This window comes from Crocodylus siamensis, chromosome 3 (assembly GCF_052110815.1).
Source record: "Crocodylus siamensis isolate JL-2025a chromosome 3, ASM5211081v1, whole genome shotgun sequence".
Lineage (NCBI taxonomy): Eukaryota > Metazoa > Chordata > Crocodylia > Crocodylidae > Crocodylus > Crocodylus siamensis.
The window spans coordinates 72,889,974-72,907,297 of NC_143397.1; the positions used below are offsets into that span (position 1 = coordinate 72,889,974).

The 17,324-nt window shown below is 39.2% G+C and overlaps 1 protein-coding gene across 3 annotated transcripts in view; it reads left to right on the forward strand.

Moving 5' to 3' along the window:
• ADAMTS19 (ADAM metallopeptidase with thrombospondin type 1 motif 19) overlaps window positions 1-17,324 on the forward strand; it is a 256,732-nt gene that overhangs the window by 73,860 nt on the left and 165,548 nt on the right. For all 3 annotated transcript variants that reach the window (XM_090038507.1, XM_090038506.1, XM_090038508.1), the window contains one exon: window positions 5,400-5,443. In XM_090038507.1, the coding sequence (XP_089894633.1) occupies window positions 5,400-5,443 (44 nt within the window). The remainder of the gene's footprint in view (window positions 1-5,399; window positions 5,444-17,324) is intronic.

The following is a 17,324-nucleotide window of genomic DNA, read 5'->3' on the forward strand; positions in this document are numbered from 1 at the left end:
TGCATAGAGGGGGAGGATCACCTCCCTGGCTCTACTTGAGATGCATCTTGGATGCACGACAAGGTGCGGTTAGCCCTGCCAACCGTGACCTCGCATTGTTGGCCCATGTTCATCTTGGAGTCAGTAATGACTTCAAGATCCCTTTCTACCTCCGTGCTCTCAAGAAGGGAGTTTTCCATTCTATAAGTGTGCTGCTGGTTTCTACTGCCTAAGTGCAGCACCCTGCACTTGTCAGTATTGAAATGCATGTTGTTTATGTCAGCCCACTCCTGTAACCTATCCAGGTCTTGTTGCAGTCTTTCCCTCCCTACTAGCGTGCTCACCTCACCGCAAATTTTGGTATCATCAGTGAATTTAAACAGGTTGCATTTCACCCCGTCGTCCAAATTGCTGATGAAGAAATTGAACAGTGCAGGTCCCAGGACCGAGCCCTGGGGGACTCCGCTGCCCACTTCCCCCCAGGTTGAATATGACCCATCCACCACCACCCTCTGAGTACGACCCTTGAGCCAATCTGCAATCCATCTGACTGTGTAGGCATCAATGCCACAGTTGCCTAGTTTTTTAATGAGGATGGGGTGGGAGACGGTGTCAAAGGCCTTGCTGAAGTCTAGAAAGACTACGTCCATAGCAACACCTGCATCCAATGCCTTTGTGATCTGATCATAAAAGGCAATCAGGTTGGTCTGACAAAACCTGCCCCTAATGAAACCCTGCTGGTTGCCCTTGAGCATCATCCCTGAAGCCAGCCCATCACAGATGTGCTCCTTGAGGATTTTCTCAAAGAGTTTCCCAAGGATAGAGGTAAGACTGACGGGCCTATAGTTGCCCGGGTCCTCCCTCTTCCCTTTTTTGAAGATGGGGACCACATTAGCTATCTTCCAGTCATCTGGCACTATGAGCGCTCGTAGAGCCGCGCCAAGGGCCCTGCAATAACCTTAGGTAGCTCCCTCAACACCCTGGGGTGGAGAGCATCTGGACCCGCTGACTTGAACATGTCCAGACCCTCCAGAAACTCTCTAACCCGGTCCTCCCCAACCTGAGGTCTGGAGGCATTCCTCTCGAGTCCATCTGGCATCCCAGCGGGGAAGTCCCAGTCCCTGCACAAGAAAACGGACATGAAGAGTTGGTTAAAGAGTTCCGCTTTCTCCTCTGGCGCAACCACCAGATTGCCCAGCATACCTTGCAGGGGCCTCACATTACCTGGTGCCTTCTTCATCCTCCCTATGTATTTGAAAAAGGACTTTTTATTATCCTTGATCTTGGACACTAGTCCTAGCTCTATGTCTGCCTTCGCTTTCCTGACAGCCCCCCTGTAGGCCCCCCCTACAGGTCTTGCTTGACCAATCTCATTTCCTACAACCAGGTGACCTATCACCTGGACATGGGAGAAGAGATTGATGTCATATATCCTGACTTCAAAAAAGCCTTTGATCTGTTATCCTATGATCACCTCTCGGCAAAACTGGCCAATTGTGGCCTTAGGTCCACCACGATCCACTGGCTGGGAAATTGGCTCCGTGGTCAGACCCAGAGGGTGGTAATTGATGGAAGTCAATCGTCATGGTGCCCTGTGACCAGTGGGGTCCCCCAAGGCTCTGTCCTTGGACCCATATTGTTCAACATCTTCATTAATGTTGTGAACTTTGGAGTCAGAAGTGGACTGGCCAAGTTCGCCGATGACACCAAACTGTGGGGCAAAGCATCCCCACCTGAAGACAGGAGGACGATCCAGGCTGACCTGGACAAGCTCAGCAAATGGGTGGACGAGAATCTGATGCTGTTTAGCACTGAAAAATGCAAGTTTCTCCACCTTGGCTAGCACTACAGAAGAAAGAGACTTGGTGGGGGGGGGTCATCATTGACCACAAGATGAACATGAGCCTTCAATGTGATGCTGCGGCTAGTAAAGTGACCAAAATGCTGGCTTGCATCTAAAGATGCTTCTCAAGCAAATCCCAGGACATCATTCTCCCCTTGTACTCAGCCTTGGTGAGGCCTCAGCTGGAGTCCTGCATCCAGTTTTGGGCCCCACAATTCAAAAAGGATGTGGAGAAGCTTGAGAGAGTCCAGAGAAGAGCCACGTGCATGATCAGAGGTCAGGAAAACAGACCTTACAATGACAGACTGAGAGCCATGGGGCTCTTTAGCCTGGAGAAGCATAGGCTCAGGGGTGATCTGATGGCCACCTATAAGTTTATCAGGGGTGATCACCAGTATCTGGGGGAACGTTTGTTCACCAGAGCTCCCCAAGGGATGGCGAGGTCAAACAGCTATAAACTACTGCAGGACCGTTTCAGGCTGGACATAAGGAAGAATTTCTTTACTGTCTGAGCCCCCAAGGTCTGGAACAGTCTGCCATCGGAGGTGGTTCAAGCACCTACATTGAACACCTTCTAGAGAAAATTAGATGCTTATCTTGCTGGGATCCTGTGATCCCAGCTGACTTCCTGCCCTTTGGGCAGGGGGCTGGACTTGATAACTTTCCAAGGTCCCTTCCAGCCCTAATGTTTATGAAATCTATGAAATGTCCATGAAATCTATTCCTAGGGCCTCCCAGTGCATTTTGTGTTACCACTCTTATCTTACCATAAGATATTTGGGATCTTTGTGTCTGCATGTAACAGATAGAAATTAAAATTTTATTTTGTGTTCATATAGGTCTGTTTGAGTGCTGACAACACATATGTAGAATATAGATGTATCATAATGATGTTTCTGAAATTATCCTGGAGGAAGCAGAAAAAAATGGCCAAATGAGTCATTTATAGGTATAGCTAGGGCAGCATAAATCTTTACAAAGGGGCCTAGTATGTAATGTATCCTCATTCTTGGAAATTAAGAGATGTAATGCATTCTTTTTTCAATGTAAATCAGGAACTAAGAGCAATTAATATACTTCCCTATTGCCAAGATATAGCAGTACCATTTCCCCAAACACCCATAATAAAACTCTACAATGTATAATTTATCCATAGCCTGAATCAGCCAAGAAGCGGGGAAAGCCAACTGTATTTATCTGAGAACAAAACTATTCAGTAAATGAAAAAGTCTTTTGGACATTAAAAGGCCAGTGTTCTTTTGTCTCTGTTAAATGAAAGTGTACACTTTCCCCTTTTTCCTGTGTATAACGCTAGTTAACATTCATGGTAGTGGTATATGACTGAGAACTTACTTTCTACATACACATTTATTTACTTCAGCATAGGTGCCATATTTCCACTAGTTTTGTCATGTTGCTTAACAACCCAGTAACTCTCATGTGACATAGCATAAGGCATGGCTTCTTTTAAAACTCAGTGCAAGTTTGGGAAGAAAATAAAGCAAAACAAAATAAACTTTGCCATTTTTACTTTTAACTCGAACTTATTTAAATGGAATATGAGAGTTTATCATTTTATTTTGTATCTCTTCATGTATTTTCTGCTATTATTACACCGTTCGAATGATAATTTACCTCGCAGATGACTAGAAAACCATAATCCATCATTCTTTATTTACCACTCCATTTTTCTAGTGGCACTGGCTGTCTTAAGTGTCTGAAACCTGTGCAACAAGGCTCTTGGGACATGTCCTGGTTATGCTGGTTCTTGTTAGGAAGAGAAAATACCATGAAAACACCTTTCTATTCAGTCATGCCCATGGTGTGTCCCAAGTCATGAACAAATGTAACATAGCCACCCGAATGAGGTGGGCAGTCCCAGGTAGCACTGGATGCATCATGGGCATGTGCCAGGAAGTGGTTACATTGCCTTTTTTTGACATGTAGTGAGTCATTGTATTTTCACAGTGGTGCTCCAGGAAATTTGCTGGTGGATCCAAATCACCTATGAGGGAGTGTTCTACATTAGTGTAAAATAAGAATATTATATTTAGTTTTGCTTTATTTGTAAAAATAATGCGGAACAGTTACTTTCCTTTCTCACACTAACACTGAATACCATTGTACATACAAGTGGACATTTTTGATCAAATGTAAGCAAAACAAAAGAAAATTATCTTTGGCTACTGGAATATATAACACAATATCATAACATATTAACCTTTTGAAGTGGAGTTTCAGTGGAGGACTGAATTGATTGCTTCTGGGTGCAGCAGTTACACATGCACCCAGGGCCACAGTACATTGAGCTGAGGCAGAGCAGCCCTGGCTGGCATTGTGCCCTGGGGGTCAGCCTGCCAGTCTGGTGCTGCTCTGACCTAGCTTAACATGCTGTGAAGGGGGCTGGCTGGGGCACGAGGGTGCTTCACTGTCCAGTTAACTGACAGACATCCCCGCACTGAAGCACCCTCATGCCCCAGGTGCCCCAGTCAGCATCTATACATGTGTTGCAGCAGAGTAAATAACTCTGCCTTAGGATAGTACTTGTGTTGGGCAGTACTATCCTACAGTGTAGTTAGTAATTAGTGTACTCCAGCCTAATAGCATCATATGTGTAGATGCTTATGCTTTACTACGTACCTAATTAGTAATTGCTGAGATCATTTTTGGGTCATTTTTACTCTACTGTGCAGTAGCAATGACCTACTGCATAGTAGCAACAGCATCATGGTTAGTACCTGCCTATGTTACACTGCCGTAGCAACAAGCTGCATCACCTTGTTGCTATGGTGATGTAGTGTCTTGTGTAGACACACCCAGTATGTTTGAATAGTTGTCTCCGGATTCCCTCAGTTAATGGTAGAAAAGCAGCTGTGCATTCAGATTCTCACTAAAACCTGATTGGAAGGGTGATGCATACACAGCTATCTCAGGAATTCTTTTGTTTCAGGACAGACACAGGCACAACTGGTCCCAGGACAAATGCAAGCTCTGTCCCTGACCTTATGGATACATCTACAACAGAATAGGTATTTAGCTGCCTAAGGCAGCTTTTTCATGGGAAAACTGCAATAGCATTAGAAGTTAGCATTAGCACAGGTTGTTTTCCAGCATATTTCCATATTATGTATCATTCTAATTAGTTTATCTTTTCTCTTGAGCAAAAATATTATTTCCAGCAGTATTAAAGCAAATTGTGCTCTGCCTTCTGTTTATAAGTATTAATGATGCTTTCTCTTAGAATAAAAAGCGAAAAAAAAAGTTGAATTTCATAATGCTGACTTTATGGTAATTTCAAGTAATTTCAGAACAGAGAAATCACCAAGACCTATGACCCATGTAATTTAAATGTGAGGTACATTTTTGTCACCTGATTAACCCCACATCCACTTAGTGAATGAACCAATGCTAAAGCATTATAGTTAATCCTGGCCTTTGCTTCACCATGTTCTTTGTTGAAATGATGGAGTTTTGTAGTTAGTTTATAGCCATACGTTATTTTCAAATGGGTTGCACAATCATTGCTGATTTGATAGCTTGGCTTGCTTAAAAACTGTCTTTTTTCCCCCAATTCTAGGAAGGATTTCTGTGTACATAAAGATGAACCGTGTGATACTGTTGGTAAGTAAATGCATATAAAAAAACCATAGTAAGATGTATACAATCTGCATAAGTCAGCATTATATGAATACATATGCAAAGTTTAGTGAATACCTCAACATCTATGGATGCATATTTATTAACTAGTTCGAATGCAAAAGCTATTTAAAATGACAGTGATAAACTGCCTGAATTTGTGCCCATTATTAACAAAATAATATAAACATGTGAAAATGTTTTGAAAATATTCATCATTTTAATAAATCTTTCACAGCAGTTATTTTAATGCCAGCCTTGTAACACATTAACACTGAATTTTTAGATGCTTTGATTTAAATTAAGGATAAGATAAACAAAATGTGTATATAATTTATTGAAGATATTTCGCATTTCTTTTCTGTCAGAATATGCCTTTTAAAAAAAAGATATGTTATAAAATGCATAATAATATAGTTTTCAGGAATATGTAGGTAACCTGGGTGTAAGACATTTTCAGTAGGTGGATATACACTTAGTGCACTGCAAGCTTACTTTTAGGGTGATATTGTCCACATTCCCTATATTTAGAATGTAAATGCAATTACTGCAGGTGTTAATTGTCCCATTTTAATGGTATTTATTCTCAACTGTGTATATATTTAAAAGTCCACCATGCTAGAGACTGTGAATGGAAATCTGTTAACTTCTGTGTGCTAAAAATGGTAGTTTTCTAGAAATTGTGTTTTTGGCATTTACACATAGGTTGCAATTCTGTTAACCCTGCAATTGTGTATGTATAAACATGTACACATCAACTGAGCATGATCAGTCAGCTTTGCACTGGCTGTGAACATGCAACTATGAATGTGCATACCTGAGGTACATCTTCAGAAAGAGGTGGTGGGAGGACCCCCACAGTGCTTTAACCACCATGCCACAAATCAGACATACAGTCTTTCCAGTGCTTTTCTTAAAGCTGAGCCACTGCACATTGCTTTTAATATATAGATGTAGAGCAGTGGGGAAGTTTCAGCCAAGGTTCTAGCTAGAATCCAGTGTGGGGGCTTGCTGACTTTTAGGGAAGGAGCCATTTCACTGAGGAATATACTCTGCAGTTTGTTTTCTTCTTTTGGGCCCCACATATCTCCCTAATCTGTAGTGTGGTGGTTAAAGTACCATGGTGGTGAGTTAGGCACAAGTTCAACCACACTCTGGGCGAAGAGGGACTAGAACCTGGATCTCCTGCTTTCTGGACGGTGCCCTCAACATCCTGGACAAGTGCCCTCAACATTCAATGCTTGGGGCTAAAATATGGGAAGGATGCTCTCCTCCTATAATACCCATTAGTCATGGGTTTTTGCTGGCTGCATTTTCATGATTTGGGTATATTTTCCTATCCACAGTGGACCCATATACAGGAGCGGATATGTATGTAGGCAGTGCATAGTCTTCTACATATGTGCTGCATGAATATGCTTATGTGTTCACAGGCCACGTGTACCTGAGACGCTTACTGCTTAGTAGCTTGTTACTACTGTGCAGTAGTGCCGTGTGGCATGAAACTGATGTGGCGCTACTGCACAGTAGTAACAAGCTACTGCTCAATCAGCATCACCAGGAAGCTGTGCTGGGATGCTACTGCACAATAATGCCAGTTACCACACAGTTATTTAGTACTTGTGTATGTAAATATTAAATGACTGCATAGTAAGAACTGCACAGTCAGTGTCTCATGTAGACACGGCCACAGTGCAGGGATAATAGAATTTCAACCTGTCTGTAAGTGCCAAAAATGCTACTTTTGTCGATCACCCTAGTCTTGAGAAGGTGACTGGAACAGGAGGGAGTAGGGGTAGTAGCAGGCCTAATGCCTGCATTTTTAGCAGTGGAAATTTCTGGTAAATTAATGACTATTCATAGCTGTAGTCTAAATGCCAGTTCATAGGTGTACCATTTAAAAGTGGACATTTTCCATCTACGGTAGTTAAGATCTGATACTGTTTACTCTAGTAGGAAAACTCTTTAATACCACAACTGCCTCCCCCTTAGCTTGGTGGGGGGCATCTTAAATGAGCAAAACTTAAGTAAGGTCAGTGGAGTGGTACTTTTTTATCCCAGGTTTGAATTTTGCTCCTGGCGTCTAAGGTAGAATTCTTCAAGTGGAGAAACAAGGCTTCACTGTACTGGTCTCTTCAAGAAGATTAGGAGAATGCAGGTGGGCATTTTAACAGTTGTAAATATACAGTGATACATGATTGCTTTCTGTGTGGTAGCATAGAATTATGGGTTGTTTTTGCTAGGTTGATAGCAGTTTTAAAATGAAGTAAAGTTTTGAAGAAAAGTCATTGTTCTTTAGTCTGCATCAGGTCCTTTCCCCTCACTGATTTTAGTGTTTTTTTTCTTTACTTTTTTCATGACAAATCTGTGGAGGTATGTTTGCATGGTACATATGAGCAAAAGGCATTTAAGTACTAGGGTCTGTTTACCACAACAGATAAGATTTGGTAATGCTTTCTGTTTCTTCCACTTGTTGGTCTTTTGTTGGCCTATTTTTTTGTATAAGTTAGCTGTCCACCTCAGGAAGGATCGCTGCAAGAACCCACATGAATCATGTCCTTTCACTTGCTGAAGAGCTCCTGCTATAATTTCACTGTGGATTTAGAGAGCATGAGGGGGAATACATGACATGATCTCAACAGCTCTCCAGCTGGAGGAAAAACACTGTGAACAACATAAATGTCTCTACATGGCCTTCTTTCACCTCATGAAAGCCTTCAACTCTGTCAACCAAGAAGTACTGTGGAGGATCCTTCTGAAGTATGGATGCACACTGAAATTAGTCACCACTCTTTGCCTGCTCCATGACAGTATGTGAACAGCAGTTCTCAATAATGGATCTATTGCAGATCTGTTTGAAGTTAAAACAGGAGTTAAGCAAGGCCATGTCATCACTCCAACACTGCTGTCAATATTCCTTACCATGATGCTACATCTGATCACCACCAAACTTCCAGTCAGAGTAGAGCCAAATGGCTGATAAGATATTTAATCTCAGCTGACTGAACCAAAACCGAGCCCCCCCCAGACCTCAATCATTAAGCTCCAGTATGCTCATGATGCTTTAGTCTGTGCTCACTCAGAAGCAGACCTTCAGGCAATCGTTGACATTTATAATAAGGCATACAAGAAAATGGGACTGACACTTAACATTCAAAAGACTAAGGTCCTCCATCAACAAGGTTTAATAAGCAGTCCTCAGCTCTGGTAATCCAGATCCATGGTGAGACACTGGAGAGCGCTATTTTCCGTAACTTGGAAGCCATCTCTTGCAGAAGGCTGACATCAACAAAGAAATCCAACATTGCCTCAAACGTGCAAGTGCAGTTTGAGGAAACAGTATTAAAAAATCATGACATGAGATCGGAAACTAAGCTCATGGTTTATCAAGCAGGTTTAAACTCCACCTTAATGTACAGACCTGAGATGTGGACAATGTACAGGAGACGCCTTAGGTCATTGGAGAAAGTACTGTCAATGCTGCCTGCAGAAGATTTTTCAAATCTAGTGGGAAGATGGATGCACCAACATTAGCATCCTCTTGCAAGGCTGATCACATCATCCAGATATCCGACTCCAGGTGCCCAAAGCAAGTTTTATTCTCCCATCTCAGTCAAGGCGTACATTTAAGGGAAGGGCAGAGAAAGCACTTTCAAGGATGTCCTCAAGGCCAACTTGAAAAAGTGCAACATCAACATGAACTCATGGGAGACTATTGCCCAGGACCATCTCAATGGAGGAAGAGTCTGCTGCAAGGAACTCAGTACCTTGAAACCTTACAGTAACAGGAAACAGAAAAGCTGCAGCGGCAGAAACAGCATTTCGAAGACCAAATCAATAATCTAAAGCCAAGCATCCTGCACAGAAACACATGCCTAAGTTGCAACAATGGTCTATCAGTCTTGGATCAGCCTCATCAGACATCTTTGGACCCACAGATAAGATAATCATGGAAGACAGTCATCCTTGATTGTGAGGGATTGCCAAAGAAGAAGAGTTTTTTGTAAGTTAGCAAGACCTAGTTCACACTTGTTGTTCCTTCTTGCCTTGTTATAGTGAGAATTCTTATTTATACCCAAAGAAGGAAATTATCTGACAAGTAAAATCTTATATTTTAGTGTTTATTTTCAGACTGATGATCTTTTCTATAGTAGTGACAGTGGATCTATGTTTAAGAACTATTCATGAGAAACTGCAGATGAACGTTTCAGATGAGAAGTTGTATGTGGCTGCATCTGAAGTATAGTTTGTCTGGACGTTAAACCTTTGGCAATTTAAAATTTGTAGTATAACAGGATGCTTAGAAAAGTCTTGTCTCTAAATTTCACCTTTTAAGTCAATGTACTCAAAGAGTTTACTTAATAAGTGTTATGTTCTGCAGATCTTTATAGATACTGTCTGCCAAATTATTTGTTTCTGGGCCTGTGTCTGTGGTGTATATACAGAAGGTCAACTGACAAAAGGATCCAGACCTAAAGTGTCAACCAGTTACGTAATGCAGATCAAATCAGATATTGCATCGGTGATAAGTATGTGGAATTTTGTTGAACTAATGTAGTGTTGATTAGAATGAAGCAGAGGTCTTTGTTTGTCTAATTTGACTGGATGAATGTTTATTCACTGGATCACAGTTCAGTTACTTATATCCACCGTAGTGGATATTCTTGATGGCTAGTTATTTCTTTAGGAATTGGCTGATATTTCCCATGTTTAGTTTTTCCTTTATGACTTGTATTGTGAGCATACTTAAGGCAGGATGGTCCATTTCCTGTGGTCATGTATTACATAAATTCTTAGTTGTCCAGGGATGTGGCTCAGAATATTAGATGCCCCAATCCTCTGGAATATAATTTTTCCATAAAATAAATCCATTATTCTTGCCATGCACTTTGGACAATATTATGGGACCTGCCATGCTGCTAGAAGGCTACGTCACTTTCAATCAGATGTCAGGGTTTGGTAATTAGTCTGAAGAATGGGGCTGAGGACTAATGATAATGTTGTGCCTTTCTGTTTAGTGGCAAGAATATTACTTCATGCTGTTCAAAATTTTTGCTTGGCCAAGAACAAGATTATTACATCAAAATTTTGACAACTGCAGAGCTGGAGAGGCATCTCTGGGGATGCTTTTTACTGCAGGGGTATGCTTAGTTCAGCATCTTTTGATTTTGGTTTTGCTAGATTCTGTATACCAGAAAGATGATTTGGGGTTTAGATTAGATCATAAGCAACTGTTTGATAAAAGGTAAGCAAAAGAAGTTTGATCTTTCAATAAATCATCCTACAGTATGTTTATAGGCAAAGAGAGACGATGCATTCCAGGAGTGCTTAAGTTATAAATTATAGTATTTGCCAAATGAAGTAGATGAAAAATGCTAATGTAATATCAACTGAAAAATTCGCAGCTGCACCAGGTTGAAGGGGGGAAAAAACCCATGAACACACTAATGCTGATACTCATCTACGGTCGCCAGGAGAGCAATAAGTCAGTTTGTGCAAAGACTAATGCAATTGTACATGTTACTCCTCCTACATGATGCTTACAAGGTGTTCTTTCCAGCATATTACACAATCCAGAAACAGAGGACATATGAAAGGAACACTGAAGGATGGATTGTGTTATTGGGAGGCTTTGTCATGTTAAATTATAATTCTCCTCAGTGATGGTACTAAACCATCACCAGGTTTGGTGTTTATTCATTAAATGCCAAGAGTACACAGTATGTTTTAAGATTGGACATCATTACCCATCTTAAATAAATCAAGATGTGCCAGGATTGTGTTTTTTAAGTTTGCATGTATTTGTGTGGCAACAAAAACAAATTTCTAGGTAACTCATATGTTGCTCTACTCAGAAGTGCCATGAATGATTTCTCAGTAAATATATTATTTTATTTTAGAAAAACCGAGTGTTTTACAATTATTTGTGTGATAATTTTATGATTTAAGGTGAGCATTAACCAAGAGCTCTGTTTACACAGGAAAAAAAGGTTTACCCTAAATCAAAAACAGGTGTTGTCAGACCCCTGAAAGATTTAATTTCACTCTTGATTCAGGGACAAAATACATGGTACAAATGACTCAACTATTGCTTTCATGAGGGCCTTGAATGTTATCTACATCTCTAGGTGAAAGCATATGTGGGTATGGGAAGAACTGCAATTTTATTCATACTTCAAGAAATCATTTATCAGGTTTATGTGGTTTAAAATTTGAGTTTTTAGGTCTTACTCAGAAAAAAAAGGAGGAAAAAAAGAACTTTACAAATCTGAATTAACCAAAAATATGTTAATACTTATTTTACAGCAAGAAGAGTCTTTTGGAAAGATATTTCATTTCCAAAAATGTTTTGGATTTTAGAATGCAGATTTTTTTTTCTTCTGTTTTTCAAGCTTCTGTTATGTACTGTGGTATAGGTATAAGCGTTTGGAAAGCTCTGCTATAGTAGAGTTTTGGCTTAGGTTCTGATTTCATGTTGTATAAATCCAAAGGAACATCAGTCCCTTTCTGCCTTAACTGATCTCAGTTTCCAATAAAAAAAATAGCTTTGTGTGTTGTAAATCAGTATAGGTCCTTTGGATTTGGTGGAACTCTCTTAATTTTCAGTATTGCCAGCTTTCACAGGCTTGGTAGAACACATCCTTGCTTGACACTTACCATGCGGTGTGTCTGGATTCAAATTCGTTAGACGCACGTGCTCTTAAATGTCCCCTAGTTCTGACTGGCTGTAATACTCTCCCTTCTACCGGCTTCCATGGCCCTCTTCCTAGGCACAGGCTCTTTGTCCATTGTCCACAGAAGGACCAGTGTTGATCCCCATGACTTATTTTAGAAGTATAAGTACAACCTTTTGGGAATACAGTTCACTCTTCAGGAGCACATATGACACTTGAAAGAAACATTCACTGAACTTTGTAAAGGGTCTTACATTACGAGGTCTTGTGATCTCTGATGTCTTTGCTAATGCACCAGCTACTAGAAACAAATGGTTGCATAAGAATGTTAATTTCAACTATTAAAAAAATGAAGGTTTACTCCTAACAGTGGTAGAGAGAAACTTGAAAACCTGTACATGTGTGTACTGCAAGGACTTGGAAACCATGAAAATAAATAAACCTGTTACTTTTAGGCTAGTATCCTGTGTTTTGGATACATTACAAACTGAAAACGCACTTGGATGTTATGTGAGTGGGTGGTGTTAAAAAAAACTGAGAGAAAAAAATCAGTTTCCCCCTCCCAAATGTTTGTTTTGATCATTTTAAGGATTATTGATTACAATAAAAAACTATACATTTTGAGATATAAATGAAGTTGTTTGTGTTCCTAATAGAGCAACATTGACATTCTGTGTCACTTTCACCTGAAAATTGAATTTGTCCCCTTCCAATAAGAGTGGGTAGAACAAATTGTTTTTTCATAGACTGGCTTCTTAATCCTAAATTTGCGTTCTGCAGATGTTTTTTTGTATTCTTTGTGTGTATTATCCTATTCTTTGCCTCCCCTTGGTCTTGTGGATGCGATGAGGAGTGTATGTATGTGAGCAAAAGCTTGCCTTTTCTGTGGCCTGGTTATTTCTTCTACTGTTGTCTTCGTTCTCCTGGGTTCCTTGGAAGAACAAGAAGGACACAAGCTGCCTGAGATTTTAATGCTTTCTTTCTGTATCAGGCTTTTAAATGTACAAAAATAAATCCACCTAACACAGGGAAGTGCTAGGTTTTTGCTAGTACTGCCAGTATCATTTTAACTAATATTAACCATTATTTTTTGGCTATTAATTATCCAACATAAAAGGCACAAATGGCACAATTTCTTGAGATTGAATCAATTCATACAAAAGCAAAGAAAGAACCAAGATCAAAGATTAAATCAATGACAGGCTTAGCAAAGGAACCCAGAACTCGCTCAGTTCCTAGGCCCCTGTGTTTAATCTGTTAGACCAGGTGCGTCTCCAGCATGTAAGATATGTCACTTAGCAAAGCAAGAACAAAATGTTGTTGCACTGAGTGTTCCTTTCATATAAACCTCATACCACATAAGAGGTAACTACTCAAAGACCAGTGAAAACGTAAATATACTGACTAGGAATTTGGCTTGTTCCAAATGTGACAGGAAACAAATTTATTGTTCAATGAAATTAAGATTTTGTAGTAAATCTTACTTTAGATCATAAATACCTCCCATTTGCAGGTTGCTGTTTTAGTAGTAATGCCATATTTTCATTTTATAGTAAATTATAGGTTGCATTCCTTGGAGGCAGTCCTTTTTTCTTCCTCAAAATTGTATTGAAGATTGGACATTTCAAACATCAGTTGTTCAGCACCTGAATCTTATTATTGTACTACAAACTACAGTGATTCTTTAAGTCATATCTCCTCTCATCCCTTGTCAAAAACCCACAGGTGTACAACACATGTGCTACATAAAATCCTGTGATTGCAGTTAATGTTTTTGAAAGATTTATGGCAGCTAGTAAAATGGCCTAGTAACACTTATTGTTGTAAAGTACAAAAAACCCTAAACAACAACACAAAACCTATTATTTTTAATTCACTTAAGGCCTTTCTTCCAAATCATTGACACAATTCTTGAGCTTTTGTAATATAGTTATCTCTGGATCTATAGAACAAATTAAAAATGATCTATTATGTTGAAATTCAGAGTCATTTGATAGGAAACTTTTGCTTGAGATAGACTGACCTCAGAAGTTTATCATTTCAGCAGTAACTTCTTACTGCAGCAGAGGGAGATATTTTTTATATAAACTTTAAGTCAAAACACCTGTGCGATGGCACATGAATACATTTACTCTGAACCTGGTATCATTTTTTTGCAATCTCTCAGCTTCAGTTGAATTCACTAAGTAATAAGATGTTTCAGGACCAGCAAATGAAACTTTCCTGACGCTTTACAAAAGACAGAGCGTCCAATGTTTTACTGATCTCAGAGGAGCATACGTGCAGTATTCTGGTACTTGGGGGTCTCTTTGAGAGGAGGTAATTAAATATATGTTCCTGCCAAAAAAACATTTCATTGCTGTGCAATTTTATTCTTTTTCAGCATTATTGTCTTATATGACATTGTACATTTTTAAAGCAGAACAATACTTACTGTTAGCTTTAGTGGCTTAATATATACTTGTTTCGTTTATTGAAACACGAACTATAAAAACATTGTTTACTGAATGAATGTCTTCATCTTTAACTTGTTTGCTTCTATAGTGTTTCTGTGAAAATACCAAAATCACTATGCTCAGGCAGCACAAGAATTGATGACTTCAAAGGATATGCTTCAAATTATTGTCTTCTAGAGCTTTTTAACTTGATATCAGTGAGTGTTGCAAATTAATAACAGAATATTCCAAGAACCCTCAACTCTGCCTTGCCAACTAATGCATCTAAACTAGCATATTAGATATGAATAGCAACTATTAAGGATTCAGAAAAAGCCTACAAAATAAACATTTCCAAGCAAACTAAAACATTAAAAAATGCTTTATTTTAATCTATTAAATGCTCATTGATGGGTTTTCTGTAAGTACTTGGTAAGAATTGGATCAAATTATAAATCCTAAATAGCAAATATGTTTCCTTTTGTTCCATTGGGCAAGCAGAAGGCCCAGCCAATCAAAAGCTACAATATCAATAAGACCATCAGCCACACCTTTGTCTAGCATAAATTAATGCTTGATATACTAGGAAATTCATGAGGGCTACATCAATTAATTAGCCAAAGAAATTTTGTAGAGTACAGTTATCAGCATAAATTTAAACAATTTGTATTCATATGTTGCTTCTTGTCTTATAGTTAAGTAATACATAGATTTCAGTTACCAGAGTGACAATATAGTAAAGCAGAAGTGCACAAGGCAGCTACGAACTCACTAGTTTGGATAATGGTAGCAGCCTGGTAATAGCAGCATTATACTCAACATACTCTACCCTGCCAAGAAGCAGGTTCTTGTGTCCCTTTGCATTTCCCCTAGTCTTTATAAGGCTGTCATTTAGTATTTTAATAACTAATAACAATATTGCAGCAAGACAATCTATGGCTTTTTAATATTGATTTGTTTTTCTTGTGACTTTGCTAAGGTGTCTTATTGAGGTCCCATTTACATGTTAGGCATGATTAGTTAACCAGTTAATCACACCTAAAGTGGTCACTCAGCCACATGTTCAATCAATTAATAGTGATACAAAGAGGAATAAGCTACAAAGTTATTACGCAAACTATGTGTAATAACTTAGTAGTTGCTTCCTATCACACGATTAATTGAACGTGTGGCTGGGGACCCCTGTGGCTGGGACCCCCATCATCTGATCGGAGGTCCCAGCTGGGATGGCAGGCCATGTGCACCCCTAAGCCTGTGTGCTCCCAGCTGACAGGGCTGCCAGCCATAGGGGAACCCTATGCACCCTGACAGAGGGGAGACTGTAGCTGCGGTGATCTCGACCTGATGGAGTGTCAGCTGAGAGACTTCCCAGAGATAAGGTGTGATGGTATCCAATTTATGATCCCACAATTATGCTTTCTGCCATGCATGTATGGCATGATAGGAGATGCGATTGTGTGGATCTAACACTAGTTCCCATTGCACCTTTACCTGCATGTGTAGAGAGGCTCTTAATGTAACTTGATTTCTGGAAGTATGAAAGTTTCTTAGGAAGCAATTGCCATTTGGTGTGACATGCTTCTGATGTATAAATAATGTTAACATACAAATCCTTAATTAAAGAAAATCTGACTTTCACCATTTGCAAGCTAAAACTCCTGTTGATGCCAGCAGAAGTTATACATCTGGAAAGGCTGAAGGATAGAACTGTAATTAGGTGCAAGTCCAAGTAAATAGAAACCAGAAATTTAACTGAGGATATCATGATCTACCAGATTTATTATTGCCATTGAAAGTCTTTGGTGAGTTTTCTCAGGGAAACAGAATCATGAATTAAAAAGGACCTCTTGGATTATTAAAGCCTATCTCTTTTTATAACAGCAAACTACATTATATTATCCCTTCCATAAATTTGTCAAATTCTATCTTAAGACTAGTCAGATTTGTTTTTCCTTTTACCAGTGAAAAAATCATATTTGCTTTTACTTTCCAGTAGAAGGCCGTTCTACAATCACATTCCTTTGCTGGTTAGAAACCTCCTTCTGATTTACAACTTAAGGCATTTATGGACACTTAATACCCATTTGTTTGTGCCATGAAGAAACTATAGTCCCTTTCTGATCTGGGCACAGTGTTAATTGAGGAAGGTAAATGTGTTTTTTGTACATCAGTTGAGGGGGTAGGAAGAGTATGGGGGGTTATTAGTCCATTAAAATGAAATACTTGTATTTCTATCATTCTTTGTTTCTTATTTGGATTTAGAAAGTTTGCAATAGAACATCTGTCTTGTTTTATTTAATGCGTGTAGTAAAATCCTGACCCCATTATATTTAATGGCAAACTTCCCATTGAATCAATGGGGCAAAGATTTTGCAAAATCCCTGTGGATGCAGTGGACTTGTATGTATGTTTTCATATTGTAACTCAGAGCACAACTGCCTTGCAATATTTTGGACCACATTCTGGTCTCTGTTCATTGATTATTAAACATAGGGTACTCTGAATTAAATTAGTATGACAGGTCAGAATCTCTCTCACTGAGTGTATTATGGTACCATGATAGCAGTTTAATAATATTAATGTTTGAACTTGCTTTTCACTATAAAAACTATTTTTGAGCATCATACAGTCACCTTTCATAAAAATAGAAGCCTTTTTATATTTAATTTTTATCAGAGTTATATTCCTTTAGGACTTGAGAAAATTGAGGAAATTCAGATTAGTTACTCAGAGAGTTCAGAGTTATGAATACCTGAA